At 33.7% G+C, this 22,782-nt stretch overlaps 4 protein-coding genes across 8 annotated transcripts; 2 read left to right on the plus strand and 2 right to left on the minus strand.

The window, feature by feature from the left end:
- Positions 1–3,306: 3,306 nt before the first annotated feature.
- LOC114187527 (putative GPI-anchored protein At5g19250) lies at positions 3,307–4,193 on the minus strand. Its single transcript, XM_028075795.2, has 2 exons — positions 4,036–4,193; positions 3,307–3,928 (listed from the first exon to the last, which is right to left on the minus strand). The coding sequence occupies exons 1-2, from the start codon at positions 4,115–4,117 to the stop codon at positions 3,414–3,416; spliced, it is 597 nt and encodes a 198-aa protein (XP_027931596.2). The 5' UTR covers positions 4,118–4,193; the 3' UTR covers positions 3,307–3,413.
- A 5,012-nt stretch (positions 4,194–9,205) lies between these two features.
- On the minus strand, positions 9,206–14,715 carry MK (mevalonate kinase). Of its 5 annotated transcripts, XR_014995820.1 has the most exons (7): positions 14,422–14,715; positions 13,980–14,217; positions 13,632–13,885; positions 12,841–13,254; positions 11,625–11,765; positions 11,398–11,471; positions 9,284–9,345 (listed from the first exon to the last, which is right to left on the minus strand). XR_014995820.1 is itself a non-coding variant. In XM_028076197.2 (6 exons), exons 1-5 carry the CDS (start codon positions 14,552–14,554, stop codon positions 11,647–11,649), a joined length of 1,158 nt encoding a protein of 385 aa, XP_027931998.1. In that variant the 5' UTR covers positions 14,555–14,715; the 3' UTR covers positions 11,052–11,471; positions 11,625–11,646. The 5 variants fall into 5 exon arrangements, 3 of the variants coding, with proteins under 3 accessions (XP_027931998.1, XP_027931999.1, XP_027932000.1); XR_014995821.1 differs by lacking the exon at positions 11,625–11,765 and having other exon boundaries at positions 9,206–9,345; XM_028076197.2 differs by lacking the exon at positions 9,284–9,345 and having other exon boundaries at positions 11,052–11,471.
- On the plus strand, positions 9,239–10,824 carry LOC114187823 (NADPH-dependent aldehyde reductase 1, chloroplastic-like). Its single transcript, XM_028076200.2, has 4 exons — positions 9,239–9,419; positions 9,514–9,890; positions 10,036–10,394; positions 10,486–10,824. Exons 1-4 carry the CDS (start codon positions 9,297–9,299, stop codon positions 10,506–10,508), a joined length of 882 nt encoding a protein of 293 aa, XP_027932001.1. The 5' UTR covers positions 9,239–9,296; the 3' UTR covers positions 10,509–10,824.
- A 2,588-nt stretch (positions 14,716–17,303) lies between the features above and the next one.
- Positions 17,304–19,353, plus strand: MEF19 (mitochondrial editing factor 19). Its single transcript, XM_028075774.2, has one exon. It carries the CDS (start codon positions 17,543–17,545, stop codon positions 19,226–19,228), a length of 1,686 nt encoding a protein of 561 aa, XP_027931575.2. The 5' UTR covers positions 17,304–17,542; the 3' UTR covers positions 19,229–19,353.
- The last annotated feature ends 3,429 nt before the right edge of the window (positions 19,354–22,782 follow it).

Raw genomic sequence — 22,782 nt, forward strand, 5'->3', positions numbered from 1 at the left:
AGATCAGAATTGTGGGTGTCCCTCAACCAAAATGACAATTCATAGTTTTATGAAATGAAAATGCTTTTACTACAGAACTTTGGATTGTTTTAAAAATTCATGTCCTTTTTACCTCGAGCTGCGAACCAAACATACACACGTACAAAAAGTATACACATTATATTTATATCTCAGGCATCTTTAGAGATTAATATTATTGAAATAGGGTTTGTTTTTTCTAACAAAGTATTCATTCGTATGGCCAAGAATTGAACCCTGACAAGACATTTAAAAGACTCAAATATCTGCCCATTTTGTCAACACTATCTCGATATCAAACATATACATAGTGGACTCCGAAAACTGACAACTAAAATTGGTTTTCATATGATCTCGTAGGATTTTTACCTCGGGATTTCTGAACCTATCTGAAGACCCGAGCGTAATGTATTTTTTCCCCTTGTCTAGTACAGGTAAACGTAGGTTTCTTGAATCAGGTCAAATTTGTACATTTTACTAAATCTACCGACATATCAGTGTAAAAAGTTTGAAACGAAAATGATCAAATTTTCAACTATGTAACTATGCTTGAGTGCTTGACACATTTTCAACTTTACCACAGCTTGGACATGATATTGCCCTGAAGAAAGTCAAACTACAGGGATTAAGCAAAATCCACCAACACGCAAGTGTAGAATATTTTAAACGAAAGCAGAATAAATTCAATTTTGGCACTGCTTGAACATGATTTCGCACTGAAAATAGTCTAAAGTCAGGAATAAGATATTATTAGGCAGAAAATAGACAATGGCAATGCTCTGCATCAATGCGAACCACGCGATGACTATTTGTTTCCTTCAATAATTTTCAGAGGCAATAATCATATCTGTCCTTAGTCTATCAAATCAACACACCATAATTTTTCCTCCAGAATTTGACCCTAATAGCACTATCTCCACCGTTCCAATTTTCCAATAAGAATTGGTACTATAAAGTCAACACAACCCCGTAGAAGTCTTTGAACATGCTTAGTGTTTACGCTAAACTTTCACTAGTATGACCTAATTTAATTTTGAGGCAGTGCCAACTAAAGTAGAGAACAGAACCGACCAAAACACATGTTTTGAAGTGATAAAATTAATTGGAAAGAAATTTGTGTTCACAACTTACAAAGTCTCTTGATCAAATTAAAAAAAAAATAACAAACATCTCACACAAGAACGAGTGCTAAGGTTGAAAATGACGAATCCCAAAATTTGAAATGAAATAGTTATAGAGTTTAGTAATGAACTTAAAGAACAATATTCCATGGCCATAAATGTTGAATAGTTGATAAAGGAATGGTTGGTTGGTATCCAATAGACAACAGTGTACATATTTCACCATCAATGCACAAACTCTCGAATTTCTGGTTTCTGAAACGTCCTTATATTACATGTCGGGTCCGGTTTAGTGACATGGACACTGACTATGAAGTACCACACATGAAAGCATGGTCAAACATTATTAGCTCTGACTTCATCTATGTTGGAACTCATAATATTATTACTAATTAAATTAACTGAAACACGAGCTTGGAAATTTGTTCCCTACATTTCCCTTGTCCCTTTCTTTACTATGAATAATGATATGTTTACACATGTTGGTGGGGAAACAACTATCCTCATTTCAAACTCAGCATACTAAAAGACTCACAAGTCATTGTTCATAATCTTCATTCCCCTTCTCACTTATATTGAGGAGAATCCTTTTCCTTTCTCCACTTGCCACACACCTATTCTTGAACATCTTTCTGGTTTAATTTCCTTTCTTGAACATAGAAGCCAGAAGAATTTTAGTGATGATCATTGGGAATTGCAGTGAAGTAGTGATGTCAATTTCAAGGTCTCAAGTGGGGTGTCTCTTGCTGCTGCTACTAAGTATTTCAGTTTTGAATTATCAAGTATTGGGTGCTCGGTTTGTAAAAGAAGAAATGGAGCATGTGATGAAGAATTATGAAGTATGGAGAAAAGGGTTTGCAAATGAAAGAAATGAAGGGTCTTATGCTGCAGTTAATAGAGTAGTTCCCTCTTCTCCAGACCCCTTGCACAACAGGTAGGTGCACTCATTTGACCCTGTCATGCTTCTGTGTTAGAATTTTTCTGTGTTATTCTTCTACTGTGTTTTCAAAATACACTTATAAACACTAATTTTGATATTTTAGAAAATATACTAATTTTTTTTTTAAATATCAATATTAATGTATTTTGAAAACACAGTACAGTACCAAAAAGCTCAGAAAAAAATAGACTCAGGAAAGTTATTGTGTGGTTTTGGACTCTTTATAGTTCATGTTAATCTCTACTAGACATGTAACTATATTTTCAATTTATGAAAAAAGATAAGTTGATTACTTGTCATATGAGTAAACTTAGAAGAGTAGCTGCTTCTGATAGGGAGAGAAACCATTTTTGTTTTTTTTTTTTGAAAAATAGCTGTTATTTTGTTTTTATAGTATTCAAAATCTGCTTGTATTAATAGTTTTTCAGTAATAAGTTGTTTCTGTAAGATTGTCTTTGTTTGTGTGTATCTTCTGTTAAGTATAGATAGAAGACATATGGGGTTTATGATGTAAAGATTTAGTGTTACAGATAAAGTTGTTCACGCTTTTGTCATATTTATTTATATTGTGCTGATTTTGAAAGGTTAATGATGATGATGATGATAGAAAAATAAAGAGGAGAATAAGAAGAAAGAGAGAAAGTTAAAAAAGTCGAAGAACTAACTTTTATTTTTCGTGTTCTGTCTTTTTTCTGTTATGGGTTAGCGAAATAAGGATTTCAAATGTAGAAAATTGGGAGAAAAAGATACTTAACAATCTTACTCACATATTCATCAAATGTAAAATATGTATTTCAAAAAAAATATATATAAAGAAGGTTCAAAGTTATTATCAATTAATCTCTCACACCATATATTTCTATATTTTATTAGCATTAAAGGATTAGAAGTTCTATCATTTTTATTTTTTTTGTATAAATTTAGTTTGATTAAGTATTGAAAAAGAAAGATAGAAGGGTTGATTATAAGAGGTGAAATCTATTTCCTGTAATCCGTGTTATAATTTTAACACTTAAAGATTATATGAATCTTTTATAATTAGAAGCATAATCTTAATCTCGATTTTAATTAACTTGATCTATGCTTAAAAAGCACGATACTGCGTTCAACCGAAACCCCAAAACCATAAAAAAGCGCAAGAGAACACGACAGCATATAGAAAAAAGCACAAAACACAATTAAGATCGATGGGATATGCATGCAGAATTTGGATTCTTTGTACGGTGATTAACTCATAATTAATTACGTTCATTTCACATTTCACATTTCACATTCCACAATACATTACACAACAGAAGCAGCAAAATGAAGCTTAAAAAGAAAGACCAGAGTGCTCAATGGAAGAAGTTGGTGTGCAGAAGCAGCAAAGCAAAGAGAAAAAGGATGTAGACATGAAGAAGAGAAGTTGAAGAAGTAGCAGAAGAAGCAGAGAAAGTGCCGGTGGCAGTGTTGGTGGTGAGAACAAGGACCATCCAATCATCCTCAGAACCAAGGCCTGCACCTGAGTATTTTGAATTGTTCAGAAACTGTGCACAGCGATCTGAATGAGTGTAATTAGAGAGCACAATGGTGGGTTCCAATTTGGGGACACAAACTGGGAGAATCACCCCATCGGTGGTGGTGGTGATGTTAATGTCACATTTTTCAATGTGTTTCCTCAGGTTGGGAATGTTGCCTCCACCAGAAACAGTTGAAGGGTAGAATTGATTCACATTCTCGCATGGCGTTTTCTCTATTTCTTCTGCAACTTTTCCGGCCAAACATTCCGCCTTAGAAACCTCCACCAGGGGTGCCAGCTTCTTACTCTGTCTGTAGCTGTTGATTCCCTTAAACACACTCTCCTCTTTATCTAATCAAAGAAAACATCGTAATAAAGTGTGATAATAAAGTGTGAGACGTGAGATATGATACGTGAAACTAACGAAATCGAGAGAGATTAGGAGAGAAGGTACTTACCATCAGACAGCACTGAATTAGAAAAGGCTACGAAAGCAAAGAGGAGAGGAAGAAGAAAGAGGGAAAGTTTGAGGGATTCCATGGTGATATTTTTGAGTGTGGGAGAGAGAAAGAGTGTTATGAAGAGGTGGAAGTGCAGAAATTGGTGCCTAAAGTAGTAACAGGTATGAATGTTTGATCTTCCACGTGGCTGACATGCAAGGTTACAACTTCATCCTCATCTGGTTAGTGTGCTCATAATAATCAAATGCATCCGAATCACCATTTCTATTAAATTTCTTCTTTTTCTTTTTTATCGGACCCAACGAGTTTATTTACAATGTATTAATAGTGTAACGTTAACTTTTCGAAGTACGTGTATTAATTAATCACGGGCAAGCAACAGATCTATTTAATTATATTAATAAATCAGACGACTAAAGTATGATGAGTTTCTTTTTTAAAATGCTAAGTGTTTTTAAGATCATTTAAAGTATAATTAATGATTATTAATTTTATATATTTATGTTAAAATTTTGAAATAAATAATTTTACTGATTTATAAAATATAATTTAATAATCTTTAATTTCATTTTACTATTATGTTGAAATATAAAATAATTATTTTAGTAATTAAAATAATATAAATTTATATAACAAGATAAAAATATCTTGTTGTCTTTTAGTTTTATAATTGTTTTTGAAACATAAAATAAATATTTTAAAATTTTTAAAATTTCTACTAAAAAAAGAGAAAAATAACTTTTTATAATTGAAGACAGTTTTTCGATGAAAGCTTAAAAGGTGAAGATCTTAAATGTATAAAAAGGTGTAAAAAAAAATCTCTTTAAAATTCATAACATTTTTCAAATATTGAAAGATTGCACTTTTTTATGAAAAAAAAAATTCTTTTTCTTTATATTGATTTCTACTATTCCTTCAAAGTGCATTAAATGATAAAATTGATTATATGATTATTGATGTTAAAATTTATTTAACGTTACAGTTAACTATAAATATTTATATTTATTAATTCAATATTTATTATTTCATAGTTAATTATGACATGACATCAATAATCATGTCATCTTATTTATCATTTACGCATATCTAGAATAATAAAGAAAAATTAATTTGAAGAACTGACAAAAAAAAAAAAGGTTTTATATGAAAAAGGTGTAATATTTCTACCAGATAAGATTTTAGAAAATGCTACAAATTTAAAAAAAAAAAAACATTTTTCTTAATGCAAAACTTAAAAATTGCACCTTTCAAAAGTTTTAAACTTTCACATTTCAAATTTTCATTTAAACACCGGACTAAACGTTAAAGAAATATTTTTGCTTACTTTTTGATAAAGACTTTAAAAATTCTAAAATGTTTGTTTTATCTTTTAAAAAATAATTATAGAAATAAAAGACAACAAGACATTTTTGTCTTTAAAAAAAATTAGGACACTAATTAACATTACTCATAACATAATAATATTACTAATACACAATAAAACCTTCCGCGTCAATATATACATACATGTCTTAAGAACTATAAAATTTTGGAATAAATAGATTTTAGAAATAGATGAATAATTAGAATTTAATATAGAATTATTAAACTTTCTCCACTGCTAATTACCACCAAAATCCATTGTCCGAATCACCTTTTCAACTAAATTTCTTTTTTTTTTTTCTTTTTTATCGAAGCCAATGAGTTTAATTACCATGTATTTATTGTTACGCGCACATTTTACTTTTCTAAATATATGTATTAATTAATCACTGGTAGCAATACTATGCCATTCACAGCTATCAATTCATCAGATATATTCAATTACATCAATTAATTAGACAGCTATAGTTAAGTTTATGATAAATTCATTGTCAGCAAATAAACTATTTGTTCAGTTTAGTAAAAAGCCATTAAAATTTTAATTAATTACCTTTCAATTCATAAAATAAAAAAATAAAATTTAATAATATTAAGGATTTGAAATTAATTAAATTTAAAATAAATTGTATTTGTATAACATGATTATAAATATTGTAATAATTAAGTTTCTTTTTCTCTTTTGAATTTAGTTTCTTTTTCTTGAAATTGTAGAGGATCTATTGTAGCGACGTGGACCGACAATATTTTTCCTTTTCTTTCTTATATTTTGTTTGTATATCAAAGAGACAATTTTATATTGTTTCAGGTGCACTTCTTTTTCATCACGATCCTTGAAATATCAAACACCAAACCGACACAAAACATCCAAATTCCTTCTGCAAATTCTCTTCGTCGGTGTCTATCTATATTCCATATACAACTATTATTTTCATACAAATTACACGCATTTTATATTTATTATTTTTAGAGGTGTCAATTTGGCCCAACTCACGGGACTTGACCTTGGTCCATGTGGACTAGGACCAAAAAAACCCACAATGAAAAAAAACTCCATCAAAGAAGTTTACAGGATCAACAACCCTACAAAAGCCCTGTTGTTGATCAGGGCTAACCCATGGACTTTCATCTTCAACATGAAAAATATATTATTTTTTAAAAATATATTATTATCTGTGGGACAGGCCCAATGACTCGGACTTGCCCGATGATCTTGACAACCTCAACGACCCGAATGGGCCTGACGACTCGATCATGCCCTACGATCCGAACGGGCCCGAGGATCTGGTTGGGCTCGACTATCCAGCTAGGCCCAACGACCCGGACGAGCTCGACGACCAGGACGAGCATGATGACCATGACAGACCCAACGACCCGGACGAACTCGACGATCTAGACGAGCCTGACGACCCGGACAGACAGTCGACGCGGACGAGCGCGACAACCCGAACGAGCAAGACTGTCCAAAAACGTCGGGCCCGTCCGAGTCGTCAAGTTTGTCTGGTTCATTTGGCGTGTTTGGGATGTCAGGCCCGTCTAGATTGTCTAGTCCATCCGGGTAATCGGGCCCATCCGGGTCTTCGGGTCCGTTCGAGTTGTTAGTTTCGTTCAGGTTTTCGGGCTCATCCATTTTGTTGGACTTGTCCGTATCGTCTGGCCCGTCCAGGTCATTGTGCTTGTTCGAGTTGTCAGGCCTCTCGGTGTTATCAGGCACGTCTAGGTCTTCAGACCCGTCCAATTTGTTGGACTGATTTGGGTCTTCGGGTCTTAGGGCTTGTCCGGGTCGTTGAGCTCGTCTAGGGCTTCGGACTTGTCCGGGTGATTGAAAATGTTTGGCTCGTCGGGTCTGTGTGGGTCTTCAGACCCGTCCGGGTCGCTCGACTTGATCTTTCACTCTGGCTTAATGTAGTATTATTTGGGGGCCTAACCCACCTTAACCCTAGTCTTAACCCACTAGAGAGGGGATTTTGGGGGCTGAGACTTTCTTTTGGCCCCCTCATTTGGGGTCCTCCTAAAATGGGACTTTATGAAAAGTGAGTCAGAGTTGATCCATGGGCTAGGACCAAGTTGACACCTCTAATTATTTTATCTTAAAATTTTTCTTTTCTTATAAATATAAAAAAAGTTAACTTTTTTCAATATTTTCTAAAAGTTAATTGTCATTTAGTATGAAAATTCATTTTCCATTTCATATACAACTCACACAGACCCATACTATAACTACTCGTCAAACTCCTTGTGATTCTATGTGGCGTTTGTTTCAAAAACAAAATAAATATTAATTAATTGCATTCGTTCTTCTTTGTCTAATTATTATGTATATATAGTTGTAGTATTGGGATAAGAGGGTTATTATGTATTTGTAAAGGTTTGATTTGTAATTAAACAGGACTAAATAATAATCTCCCGATGAGCGTTATAGAAAATAATTGAATTTTTTAAAGAAAATAGAAGTCAAAATACAATTCACAAATATTGACTAGTAATTTTCTAAATTATGCAAGGAATTAACAATTTAAACTATCAATTTATGATTTTAACTATTAATCTTCCTTAACGTATTCAAAAACAATTTTTTTCTGCCACATTAGCTACATAGTCAAATGCAGTTCCATACTAAGAAGTACTATGAATTATACTATTGCATTTCTCATCATGTTCCAATCTTAGTAAAGAATTCTAGCATTCTTTATAAATCTTAATAAAGAATTATATCATTAATAGGTATATAGGGAGAATATAAATAATATTTAATTTTTTAAATTAAGTATAAAGACATAAATAATATATACATATTTATTTTATTTTATCTATCATAATATCATAATATCCATCTTCGTCTTTTTATTTTAATTTATTAAAATATATCTAATTTTTAGGTAATTTCTAAAATTTATGAATTTTTATTGTCTTTAATTTTGTAATTTATTTTTAAGATAGATACCAGTTCCTCTTCTTTAGATTTTTATCCTATTGTTATTTAATTTTTAATTATTATTTATATCACTATAATTTTTTTAATATTTGATATTGAAAACAAAAATATCATGTTTATTTTATTATGGTTTTTATTTTATAAATTATTTAATTAATGTTTAGAAAAATAAAATAACTTACAGAAAAATGTACTTCGATGTTTGATAACATGGGAATAAAATTTTATGCACATGTAAGTATAAGATAGGAGTATGGAATGATAATTGATTTTTTTACTTAGTATGTTTTTTTATTAGGGACTGTAATAAATGGGTTTTCCACTTCCGAAAATTGTATTATAGAAGTTAATTGTAGCCGATCATATTAATTAGACGGCACCTTCAAGAAGAGGTTTCCAAATAGAAAACGTGAGAAAGATACCGCGACAGTTGTCACAAAATTAGTTAAGGAAAAAAAAAACGTGTCCCGAAGGAAACCACTACATGTGAAAGGACAACCAAAATATAGGGTAACCGTGTCTACCACCACAAACTAATCCCCACTGAGTACCCCATTCCACAATTATAAAGAACAATGGTAATTTATTCTTTTACTTCGATTTAATATTACTTCTCAATATTACACCAACTCTGTATTTATTATTTTACTTTTTATTCTTTGTCTTTTTTTACAAATATAAAAAAAATTCTCTTAATAAGTATATTATCGAGTTCATAGGCGAGAAAAGATTATTTTTCTTATATATAGTCTTTTTCTTTTTATGCAACTTACCAACACAACACATGTGTATTAAGTGTATCCATCAATTTGCATTCCATACCCAATCACAAACCTACCCTACATTCCTAACACTTCCTTCAACAAGGATAACGTTATAAAGCACCCTTTCAACTCAGGACTACACCACATAATTTTCAACCATCTTTTAGATTCTCAAAATTGAAGCTTTTTTACGAGAGAGAATGGCTTCTGGTGAACACAGCTTCCCCCCTCAGAAGCAAGACACACAACCTGGCAAGGAGTATCTCATGAATCCGCCACCCCAATATAGCAGTCCAGATTACAAACCATCAAATAAACTTCAAGTATGCAAGCATATATATCATAATATGCAGTGATTTATCTGAAAGTACTTTTTTCTATCTCCTTCTACTTAATCGGTTATATATATATTTTCAGGGGAAGGTAGCTGTAGTAACTGGAGGTGACTCTGGAATTGGCAGAGCCGTATGTAACTTGTTTTCGTTGGAGGGTGCTACCGTTATCTTCACCTATGTGAAGGAACACGAAGACATAGATGCCAAAGACACACTTGAAATTATCAGAAAGGCTAAGACTGCAGATGCCAAAGATCCAATGGCTATAGCTGTGGATGTGGGCTATGAAGTCAACTGCAAAAGGGTGGTGGATGAGGTGGTAGATGCTTATGGTCGCATTGACATTTTGGTCAATAATGCAGCTGAGCAATACGAGACTGAATCATTGGAAGAGATCGATGAAACAAGACTCGAGAGAGTGTTTCGAACTAATATCTTTTCTCATTTCTTCATGACCAAGTAAACAGATAACCAAACCTGTCTTTAAACATTGTTTCCAACATTTATCTTCACAACATGATCTATTTTATCTATTTCGTTAACTACTAAAGCTGTGATTGAAACTAAAATAGATTACATGCAATGTATGACATTAATTTTATAGGCATGCTCTGAAGCACATGAAGGAAGGAAGCAGCATTATCAACACAACATCAGTGAATGCATACAGGGGACATGCAACACTAATAGATTACACGTCCACAAAGGGAGCCATTGTGGCGTTTACGAGGGCCTTAGCACTTCAGCTAGTGAGTAAGGGAATAAGAGTGAATGGGGTTGCACCTGGACCGATTTGGACTCCATTAATAGTAGCAACTATGAAGGAGGAAGAAATTGTTAAATTTGGTTCAGAAACACCAATGAAAAGAGCAGGCCAACCTATTGAAGTTGCTCCTTCTTATGTCTTTCTTGCTAGCAACCAATCCTCCTCTTACATAACTGGCCAAGTTCTCCACCCCAATGGTCATAAACACACCAATACTATTTTAACTACAAGCACTTATTGTTCCGAATTTGACTTCACTTACTTTTTTTGGCTTTTTTTTTCTTTCAGGTGGAACCATTGTGAATGCTTGATGATATTTTCCAAAGATAATTGACTCTCATTAATAGAGATTGTTATACCTTACATCGACAATCTCTAGAGGAGTTAATGTGTTAGGAAGAATTTACATGTTTGGATGAAGATTGTAGTTGAAAGTAAGGTATGTTTTGCTCTGAAACATATAGTGTAAAAGTAATAAAATGCTACTTGGTCATTGTAGAGCTCAATTTCTCCTTAATGATTGTCTTAGCCACCATCTGGCATGTTGTCAAAATTCTGTTCGTAATTATTTTACTGAAAAAAATTAAGCGTGATTATGAATAATAAAAGTTAAGTGTGTTTATGAAACTTCCTATCACGTGAAATTCTCAATTGGCTTATTCATCCAAGAAAAGAAAATGAAGTGAACTAGGTAACGTAGAATCATGAAAATTCAATATATTTATCCTCACAAGTAGAGTAAGGGTATTTTTATACTTTACGCACCCTATAGATGTAACGTAAGTAACTTCTACAAAGAGTAAAATAATCATTTTAAATTATGAGGAAACACTTGTAGTTATGGGAACACAGGAAGAAAAGAACACTTCTGTAATTAAGGAAGTATCCTAATTTGTTTCCATATTTTCAACTCCTTTTGTGTAAAGGATCTACTATTTTTCTTAAGGGTCAAGAAAATAGATCCGATTTATCTCTCACGAATCTAGTAATATAACTGGATCCAATATCCACACACAAAAATGGCTTGGCTACTTAGTACATACAAATAGGTAATTTGTATGTACTGTTTAGTTTTCAGTTCCTCAGTCCAGTCCAGGTAATTAGTATCTGAGTCAGCCTTATGGCACTAAAACGTTTTCATACAATTTCTAAACCACATCAGTAAGATACTTAAAGCGTGTGCGTGTGAAAGAGACGGACCTTGGATACGATACGTCACTCCACGATCCATCCCGTTGACTACCATGTTCTTAATCAAATATGCGAATTTATATCTGCCAATTCCGTTCAGGATTGAATAAGAAACTGTTTAAATTAATTCAACAACAGAAAAGCAAAAGTTACAGATTGACACACTAGATGTAATAAAGGAAGCATATATTTTCATGCTGTTTATTTGAGGATCTGATACTTGCTGATATCAATACCTGGAAAAATAAAAATAGAAAATCAAGATGACATCACAAAGTTAACTTCAACACCTCCCCCGCCAATTCCAGCAATGAAACACTGGAATCCGCATGACTCCAGTTCAGAAATTACTTTGTCTACAATAGTGCCTGATAGTACTGATTAAAGTATGTCAAGGAAGCGATACAAGAAATTGAGATTAAAAAATATATTATACTTAAAAGCTAAGAAATCATGATGGGCAACAAGGATTAAGGAAACGACTTTGGTTTCTATTTTTATTAACACCAGAAATCGTCCACCACCATAAAATTATGTTTTAATCGCCCAAAGAGCATCTAGAGAAAGAAAACTGTGATGTATGAAGTAGATTGACATTGCTGGGAATAAGAGAAAGTCAGATAGAAAATATAGATAAATGCAAAGACTTTGCTCTAAAGAAACACGTCTTTACTGTCACTTGCCGGTGTTCTAACCATGCTTATGTAGTTAAGTCCCTATATCATAACAAACACTTAGAGAAGAAGTACAAAATAAATCAAGAAGTTTCCTCATTCAACTTTCACCAGCACATATGCACTTCATGCACTTGGGCATAAATTTCTGAACAAGTACTTGCAGTCCTTAACTTTCTAAGAAGCTTCCTCATTTAACCTCTCGCAATTTTCTCACCTAATTTCTTCATATGCCCCTAATTCAAATTTATGAGCTACCTTATCTCAACTGAAAAACTCCTGTGTTAAAAAGTTAATCCAAAAAAGGGCATGTCTAGGGTTTAATGCCTTATGAGTGTATATACAAAAACCTATGTAACAAGGCAGCACAAGGACAACCCTTTCGGCAGTATTTACGGGTAAAAAGAGCCCCTCCCTGTTAATTTTGTCTCTCCTCCAATATTTTAAGGATTTGAAGGTGAGGGAAAACGCTTGAGGCTTGTAAAATGTGCTGATTAAATTATCATTAGTTTGAGTACTTGAACTTAATGGTTTTATTGGTATATGATAAGAGTATGATAGTGTATTATTTTATTTTCTGTCACATCCACTCACAAACTAAACACGGAGTCCTTCCCTTTCCCTCCTCTTTTCTAAACCAAACCGATTAATAGAACAATAAAAGCAAACATAGGCTATTCACTAACTGCAGACAAGAAAATAAAAAAGAAAAAGAAAATTAGAGAGTAATAGAAAGCATTAGAAGCACAAGGAAAAGAACAATAATTGAAGAGGATACATGTTGGAAGCAGTGTCAAAACACAGCCCCCACCACCAGCTCCAGTCAATTTGGAAGCCAACTTATATTTCAACGTTGTTCGCAGAACAGTTTCTATAGTGGCATGACTGACCCCCATAGACTGGAGCAGACCTTGATTCATTTCCATTAGTTCTTCTATCTTCTCTTCTTTCTCAGTTAGAGAGAGCTCGTCAGGTGTGGGTGACTTTAGAATGGAAGTCAGCTCCTTGCTAATAGAATCAACAGCACTAAACACAAAAGCCATTATTTCAGGATGCCTTAGCATCCTCTCTCCAACACCAGCCACCAATGCTTTTGTGTTTCTCCCAACTTTTGTATTCGTGATGAGCATTTTAAGTGTCACAGTTGACTTTGTGCGCGTTATGTTACCTGACTTGAAGCTGATAATGTTACCTGATAATGGTAACTATCAAGTGAATTGTAGATTCAATGGCAGTAACTTAGATTTGTAAACACAGTATATGATAATTAAACACTCCAAACAAATCACAATTTATACATGATATATCTCCCACCAAAGACTTGTATATTTCTCAATGCACTGGCACAAATCAGTGTGCCATGACCTTAAGTTATGCCTTAGTTCTGGTGAGACTATTAACAGACCAAGTAAAAGAGAAACACGTACACGGCTAGTTCCCACATCCCTTCTTAACAACCGAAAACATTTCATTCATCAGTAACTAGAATAAATGCAAAAAAAAAAGACAAGTTCCAATCAGTAACAATAAAAGTTAATGAAACTTAGTAGAAAAATGGCTGAGGCATACCATACGCGCTTACTGTGTTGTCAATTCCAGATGGCTTTCCATGAATGATCTTCTCCCCTTCAAAGGCCCACTTATTTACCAACTCAAGATCCTTCTCCGTAAAGGAGAGCCATCCTTTATGACTCAAATCCAAAGAAACAGAATCAGTATAAGCCAACAAGGCCGACGCGAGAGCCACACAAAACGCGGCCGAGGAACCCAATCCTGAACCGAGAGGAAGTTCAGAAGTGACAACCACAGTAGAAGGCTTAACTCTACACAAAGAGCGAAACACAATCAAACCTACACAAATAAAACAAAAACACATCCTCACACACACACAACAAGAATTTTAGAGTTGGTTCAGACCCTTGAATAGAAGAGTACAGCCAGAGAAACGCGGAAACTCCAGAAGCAATTCCAATTTTAGCCTCTGGAATGTCCAGCTCTTCAACGAGTGCGGCAATGCTCTTGGCAACCTCGACGGAGCAGGAGGTCGGAGTGCAAGATAACACGGATTCTGGAAACGCCGTTTTTATTCTACTAATAGGCCATGAGAACTCCAACGCCGTGTCCTTCAGCTGCAGTTTCAACAAATCCCCGTCGTCTACCACACAATCCACAAATCCTAACTGAATCAGAATCTCAACCATATCTTAAACGGCGTCGCTCAAACACGCCATTACCGATCATCACAAATTTCGCAAGTTTCAATTTCAACCAAATAATAACAATAATAACACATATCTGCGATCGCGAGGTGGATATTGAAAGAACAACAGAATGAAATCAACGAGAGAGAGTAAAATACCTGAAGGAGTGGCGAAGTGGACAGAAACGTAGGTGTATAAATCAATGGAAGTAGCAACTGCGGTGGATCCATGAACCACAGCATGTTCACCGGTCAATATAATCTTCCCCGGTGCTCTGGCTCTAACCTCCATTTCTCTTCGGTTATGCTATGAATTGCGTTTTCACAAACCAAAAGTTTCTCTCTCACCTCATTGCTTTTTCTTCTCTTCTTCTTCCTCTCCCAGGGTTCTGAGTAATCCGTGTCGTTTTGTCTTCGTATATGGGTCTGAATCCAGTGAAGCAGATCCATGTGGAATGCGTGCACAATTAATTATCAACACATTACTGTACATTTTCACCAATCATCTAATCCAACCTTAATTCCCCGTGTAACCAATTTTTCCATATATTTTTTAATCAATTCATAATTTTTATTACATATAAAAACATTAAGCTATATATTCTAGCTTATTAATTTAATTTAACTTCAATCAACATCTACATTGTGGTGGCAGCTCTTGTTTAGGCTTAATAAGGTCCCAAAATAAGAATTGTGCATTTAATATTTTATTTCTCCACTTCACCCCAATTCACATCTCTTCCACCTAATAAATAATATCTTGGTTCATTCTTTTTATTTTAGTTAAGGAGGGTTTTTATTTTAGTTCATATATTATAATTTTTATCATAATATATAGAAAAAACTAAATTAGTTTGAAAATTTTAAAATCTGATCTCTTACTTTAAACATAATTTGACGTAATAATTGTGCAACTCCTCGCAAAAATTTGAGATATATTTTTTATTTTTTGTTATTTTCTTTATCCCTCTCTTTTTTCCAATTAGTCCTTATAAAACCCTAGCTAGCGCCGCGTCTTCTCCTTCATCTTCTCTCAGACTCAGTTTCAATTCTTGAATCACCTCCATCTTTAACTCTTCCTCGTCACGCACCCCTTCCACTCACATGAATCATACACTAGGGCAAAGCAAAGAGAAAGTGAAAAAAGGTTCCGGCAAAATCAGGAGAAAAACAAAGAAAATATCTCAGCCATTAGTTTTGAAATGGACAAATTCATGGATCTAAGCATTTTTTTTTCTCTACTGTGAGAGACTCATCTTCATAAAAATGCAACTAAACCAGCACGAATGATGCTTGATAAAATGTTTACATCTACATATAATTAAAGTCTTAAACTAAAATATCCAAAGGTAGTGAATGCAAAACCGAAAACTCGAATGCCACAACCACATTGCCACCACAGTAGCGGAGTCCAATTTCTTGATCATATTTCAGATCTCTTTTCCTTATGATCTGTCTGAAAGGCTCAATCGAATAAGCAAACTCTTCCCTTGCCTTTTCCAAATTGTAACAAGGTGGCTCCTTCATGGATGACTTTTCACCAGAATCAGGCATAGGATCAAACCAAAACGACTCTTTCTTGAACAACTTAGCATCATAAGTTTCACCATTATCAACATCATAGATCAAGATCTTCACTGGAATCCATGACTCCAAAGCTTTGCGGCTGCTTTCATTCATGTGCCCTAGCATGCTTTCTTCAAACTCCATTGGTGAGATCTTGAGGCTATCCCAGCGCATGCAATCTGTTGTTAGCTTCATTCTGCATGGCCACACATCATGGGTTTTCTCACCACTCTTACTGCTACATTCTGTGACATTGGCCATGGATAAAAGAAACTCTCTAACAAGAAAATGACTATGTAACCACAGAAAAAGATATGGTATGAGAAACAGATACCAATATATATACAAATTTACAATCTCTTTGTTTGTTTGTGTGTGAGGTGTGCATTACACTCCATTTGTTCAATGCTCATGTAATATGCATGGATTTCCTGAATAACTCACGTTTATGTTCTTACCTTACGTTGTTGTTTTTTGTTTTCATCCAATGTAGTGCCAGTTATGGTATCAATTTTGTTTGCACCTTCGTCGAACTGTGTATTTGCTGTTACAATACTCAACACGGAATGATTATTAGTATGCCATGTATTATGTCCAAAACACATACTGTTTTCCTTAAAGATTCATAATCACCTTTATAACTCCATCGGTTAAATAAAAACACAAATTAATAAAGTAATCATTGTATATGTTACAAATATGTCTTTTAGCTTCTCTGTTTTTTAAGAAAAATCCTATCTTTCTAACGCAGAAAAATTAACCTTTTAAATTAAGCCTTTTCAACTAAACACTTTATATGCTTTTGGTAGAGATGTTATGAAAAAAACACATTTTTACTTTATATTCAATAAAAAAAACTCTACTGACAAAGATTGTAATTAATTATCAAAAGTATTTATTTAAGATCAAGAAGAAAAGAAAAAACTTAAGAACTACTATTACCTTATTTTATCACCATGACTTTTGTAGTTTTGATAATGTATCATTTAAAACTGTTTTATTATCTATGCGCTGTCATTATCAAATTGTCATAATTAAACGAATTAAAACTCACGATGAACATGATTCATACACGTTTTGAACAAACCAGATGAGAGTTCACAAACAGAAAATGTGAAAAAATATTTTTTTTTTCCTTCGTGTATTGAAAAAGAAAGTAACATAAGAGAAAAAACACGAGCCAAACAGTTTTTTAGTCTTTCCATTTGGGGAAGATGAGGTAAGGAAGATGAGTTATGCATTTAAAATATTAATTAATGTTATTTATGATTATAGAGATATAAATTTAAAATAATAATATGTTCCAGCACATTTACAGCCAGATAAAGGATAATGAATACATATATCCACGTCTTTGTTATTATTCATTCCCATGCTTATGTGCAATTGAAACAATTTATTAACAACAGGTGTCACAAAAGAGCAATTTTTATACCAAATCAATAAAACCAACCAAGATTCCAATGAATTTTTAGTATTTTGTAATTTTAGGAACTGTTCCTAAGAAAAAAAAGGTCAAATCTTTTGGATTTTTTTCATCCTAAGTAAGAACACAAGAACACATTTGGACCCGTACGTGTCATTGATATTTGACCCAGAATCCTATGGAAGTAGTTTTTGTATCCATACGTGTTATTGGGGCTGAAAAAATGGATCTTGTGTGAGCTACATCAAAATAGTACAACGAAAATGTTCTTAAGACAAACACTTGGAGATGATAAACCAAAATTCGATTCTCTCTCTGTTAGCAAAATGCAGAAGTATGAGTGATTTGAAAAAACTGCATGGGTTGATAGTCACAACCCCAACTATTAACTGCATAGTCCCCTTGAGCAAGCTTATTGACTTCTGTGTAGATTCAGAGTTTGGGGACATCAATTATGCAAACTTGGTATTTCGCCAAATTGATACCCCGAGCGTTTACATTTGGAACTCTATGATACGAGGTTTTGTTAACGGTCACAATCCAAGAATGTCTATGCTTGTATATAGACAAATGATAGAAGATGGATATTCTCCCAATTCCTTTACTTTCCCATTTGCACTCAAAGCATGTTGTTTAATTGCCGATCAAGATTGTGGAAAATGCATTCATAGTTGCATAGTGAAATCCGGGTTTGAAGCTGATGCCTATGTTGCTACTGGATTACTCCAAATGTATGCGTCATGTGCAGATATGAAGTCAGGACTGAAAGTGTTTGGTAATATTCCCAAGTCGAATGTGGTTGCTTGGACTTGTTTGATTGCTGGGTTTGTGAACAATAACCAACCAAATGAAGCTTTGAAGGTGTTTGAAGACATGAGCCATTGGGGTGTCGAGCCTAATGAAATAACTATGGTGAATGCTTTGGTGGCTTGTGCTCTTAGCAGAGACGTTGACAGTGGACGCCGGATCCACCAGCGCATTCGTAAGGCTGGTTATGATCCCTTTGTGCCCACACCTAATAGTAATATAATTCTTGAAACTGCAATTCTTGATATGTATGCTAAATGTGGTTGCTTGAAGATAGCAAGAGACCTGTTCGACAAAATGACCAAGAGAAACACTGTAGCTTGGAACAGTATGATTAATGCCTACAATCGGTATGAGAGGCATCAGGATGCGCTAGATCTCTTTTTTGATATGTGGACTAGTGGGATTCATCCGGATAAGGCTACCTTTCTGAGTGTTTTGAGTGTTTGTGGCCATCTCTGTGCTCTGGCATTGGGACAAGCTGTTCACGCTTATCAATTAAAAACTAACATTATTGCAACAGACATTGCCCTTGATACTGCTCTTCTTGACATGTATGCCAAGACTGGTGAGTTGGGAGGTGCACAGAAGATTTTCAGCAGTTTGCAGCAAAAGGATGTGGTGATCTGGACTAGCATGATCAATGGTTTAGCCATGCATGGTCGTGGAAATGAAGCATTGAGAATGTTTCAAATAATGCAAAAGGATAGTTCTATAGTCCCTGATCACATCACCTACCTAGGAGTTTTATTCGCATGTAGTCATGTTGGATTCGTTGAAGAGGCTCAAAAACATTTTAGACAAATGACAGAAGTGTACGGTATAGTGCCAGAAAGAGAGCATTATGTTTGCATGGTTGATCTTTTGAGTCGGGCTGGTCGTTTGATAGAAGCAGAAAGATTAGTGGGGACAATGTCCGTAAAACCAAATACTGCCATATGGGGTGCTCTTTTAAATGGCTGCCAGATTCATGAAAACTTGTGTGTTGCTAATCAAGTGAAACCACGACTAACAGAGCGGGAACCTGGTCAAAGTGGGGTTCATGTTCTTCTATCTAATATATATGCAACGGCTGGCATGTGGGAAGAGGTAAATGTGACTAGAAAAGTTATGAAGCGTAGAAGGATCACAAAGACAATTGGTCACAGTTCGCTTGAAATTATATAAGTTTGTATAATTTGATACAAGTGTATGAAGTGTATCAAACAGATGTGATTCAGAATCCAGAGTGCTAAAATTTTGTACAGTAACTCCCTTTTTTGTGCTGTCACTCTATGTCATATGCTGCCACACATGATAGAGATTTCTTTGTCACATATAACTTCTTTCCGTCTTGTTTCAGTTAGTTAGTTGATTTGTTTCTGTTTATAGACTGTTTCCTTGAATCCCTTTATCTTCAAGCACTCACAAACTTTTGTGTTACTATGTTTTTGTTTTTCATAATGAGAAATTCTCTCTCCAACAATTAAATGGTATCAATTTAACACCTTTCGTCTTTGTCTTCTCTTTGCCTTTTTGTCCTCTTCTATGTGTTTCTCAATGGTGAACCTAGCGCTCTTTCTTATCACCTCATGAATCCTGTGAATCCCCTTTTTCTTCATCCAAGGGAAAATCTCGCTCTTGCTCTAGTGTTCCCTTTCCTTGCTGATAATAATTACTACCAATGGAAATACGATATGCTTGTTGCGCTCGAAACCAAGAACAAAGACAAAGTCGTTCTTGGCATTTTTTTCTTGTCCACCTTTCCACAGTCCTCTACATGAAGCTGGGAAACGATGCAACAGGATGGTCATATATCGGCTTACAAGATCAATGACACCTACTATCAAAGAATCGGTTATGTGGGTGGACTCTCCTTCCGACATTTGAAATAATATGCATCAAAGTTTCTCTCATGGTGATAAGTTTATTATCTACAAGAAGAACTTCAAAACTGTTGGCAAGGTGATTACACAGTTTCTTTATACTATACTTGTCTCCAAATTATGTTTAAAGAATTTTCTTTATATCGAATGGTTCTTGTTTGCAATTACACTTCTTCATGCAATTGTGGTTTAATATTTAAGATTCAAAAAGAGTGTGATGATGATTGCGTTTCAAATTTCTTCATGGCCTTAATAATGATTTCTCTAAAGTTCATTCTCAAATCATGCTTATGGAACCTATTCCAACTCTTGTTAAAACATTTTCCTTAATGCTTTAACAAGAAGGTGAATTCAGTTGTTCTTTCCCCATTATTCTCTAGATTCTATTGCTAATCTTGATTTTTAAGACAAATCCAACAAGAATTCTTTCAACAATCGTGGCGGTTTCTCAAACTCTTGTGTAAGAAGTCGTTCAAATTAATCCAGCGGGAACAACACCAAATATTGTGATTATTGTCAAAGGACCAATCATACTTCTAAAAATTGTAGGATCAAACATGGTCTTCCTCAGGGTTATCATAACAGCACTAAAAATAAATATACTCTTCCAAAGTTTTCTGCTAGTATGTTTGAAATTGAATCCTATACAACCGTTGATCATCTTGTTGTGAAGAATGATAAAATTGGTGCTCAATTTGTTTTCTCTAAAGAGCAATATGAAGTCATACTTGCTTTGTTACAACAGTCAGAAAATGTTTCTCCTCCTAATGTCGTTAATCAATGCATTGTCAAGTCTTTAGGTTCTATTTTTCGCTCTTATTCTTGGATATTGGATAATGGTACTACTAACCATATTTGTCCCTTTAAATCTTTCTTTAAAAATCTTAAATCTATTCCTCCTATTTCTATATATTTACCCAATCAAAATCATGTTACTACTAAGTTTTCAAGTACTATAGTCTTAGGCAATCTCATTCTTTATGACCTTCTTTTTGTACTGAATTTTCTGACCAATTATTCCAAAATTCTTCAACTTTAATGATTACTTTATGTTTCTTTTTTTGTTAAAATCATTGTATTCTTGTACATACCACTACCTTTTAGATTAATAGAGTAACTAAAAGGCATCAAGACCTATTTCATCTCTTAGAAAATTGTAACTTAAGTGTATCTGAATCATATATTTCTTCTTTACAACATTATATTCTTACTAATAATACCAGTCGTTGTAATTCGTGACATGAAACTTGGTCATCTTTCTAATAAAATTTTACAAAATTTGACTTCTCAACATTTTGATATTTCTTTTCATTCTATTGTTGCTTGTGATGCATGTGCCTTTGCTAAACAAAAATGTTTAAAATACTCTTCTAGCAACAACAAATCCACCTTTTGTTTCAAACTCATCCATACTAGTTTCTGGGGTCTATTTCTATTTCTTCCATTGATGGATACAAGTATTTTGTAATTATAATTGAGGATTATAGCCTATTTACTTGGATTCTTCTTCTTAAAAATAAAACTGAAGTCAGACCCATGCTTCAAAAATTTCATTAGTTTAACAAAAAATCAATTTTCTTGTAAATTAAAGAAAATAAATTTGGACAATGGTAAAGAATTCCTCCTTCATGATTTTTTTAATTATAAGGGATTTTTTTATGAAACTTCTTAGTGTTACAATTCTTAACAAAATGGAATTGTTGAGAGAAAACATTATCATCTTCTCAATGTTTGTAAAGCCCTTCTTTTTCAAGCAAAAATACGTAGCATTTTTTGGTCTTACTTCCTTAAACTTGTCGTTCACATCATATATAGATTGCTCACTCCTTTTTTTTCAATAATAAATCTCCATGTGAACTTGTCTACTAAACCAAATCCAATTTTACAAGTCTAAATGTCTTTGGTTGTTTATCATATGTTAGTTATGCTACCCTGGGAAGAACTAAACTTGATTCCAAAAGTTTGAAATGTATATTTCTTGGTAGTCTGAAGCCAAAGGTTATATTATGTATGATCTTCAATCCAAGTCCATCATTTTTCTAGAAATGTGATTTTTCATGAAAACATTTTTCCTTACTATTCTTCTTTGTCCTCTAGTGATCTTAATCACAATGAGATTTATATGCATTCTTTTTATATAACTATTTTTATTTTCCTTCTTTACTTATTTCAATTGTCACAGCTCCTATACAAGATAGTAATGATACTTCTACTGTTGTTTCTGATAGTTCTCAAGTTATTGTTTCTAGTTGTAGAACTTCTCTTAGAGTTAAAAACAAGACTCGATATTTGGACCAATATTATTGTGGTTTTGCTTCCCCTTCTCAATATATTCTTTCTACTCCTTATCCTACGCATTTATTCCTTTCCTATGGTAACGCCTTTCTTCATGGAGATCTACATGAAAAAATCTATATGAAGCCTCCATCTAGCCTTTCTCTTGCTCATCTGAAACTTGTTTGTAAGCTTCACAAGTCTCTCTATGACTTAAAATAGACTAGTAGAAATTGGAATCAAATGTTGGCTTTCAAACTTCTCCTTCTCGAATGTAAGCAAAGTTTTCCTGATCATTCTCTTTTGGTGATGAACTCGACATCCATGATTATTATTCTATTAGTTTATGTTGATGGTGCGGTTCTCATTGGTAATAGTCTATCAAAGATATATTTTGTTAAAAATCATCTTTATTCTAGATTTCACATTAAAGACCTTGCCCCCCCTCAAGTATTTTGTTTAGGTATTTAAGTGGTTAGATCTCACAATGGTTTGATTTTAAACCAAATAAAGCATTGTTTAGAGATTATTTTGGAAGCAGGTATGTTTTTGCTGCAAACTTTCACTTACTTCTTTAGACCC

This window comes from Vigna unguiculata, chromosome 6 (assembly GCF_037176805.1).
Source record: "Vigna unguiculata cultivar grain cowpea cultivar isolate G323 ecotype 2 chromosome 6, ASM3717680v1, whole genome shotgun sequence".
Lineage (NCBI taxonomy): Eukaryota > Viridiplantae > Streptophyta > Magnoliopsida > Fabales > Fabaceae > Vigna > Vigna unguiculata.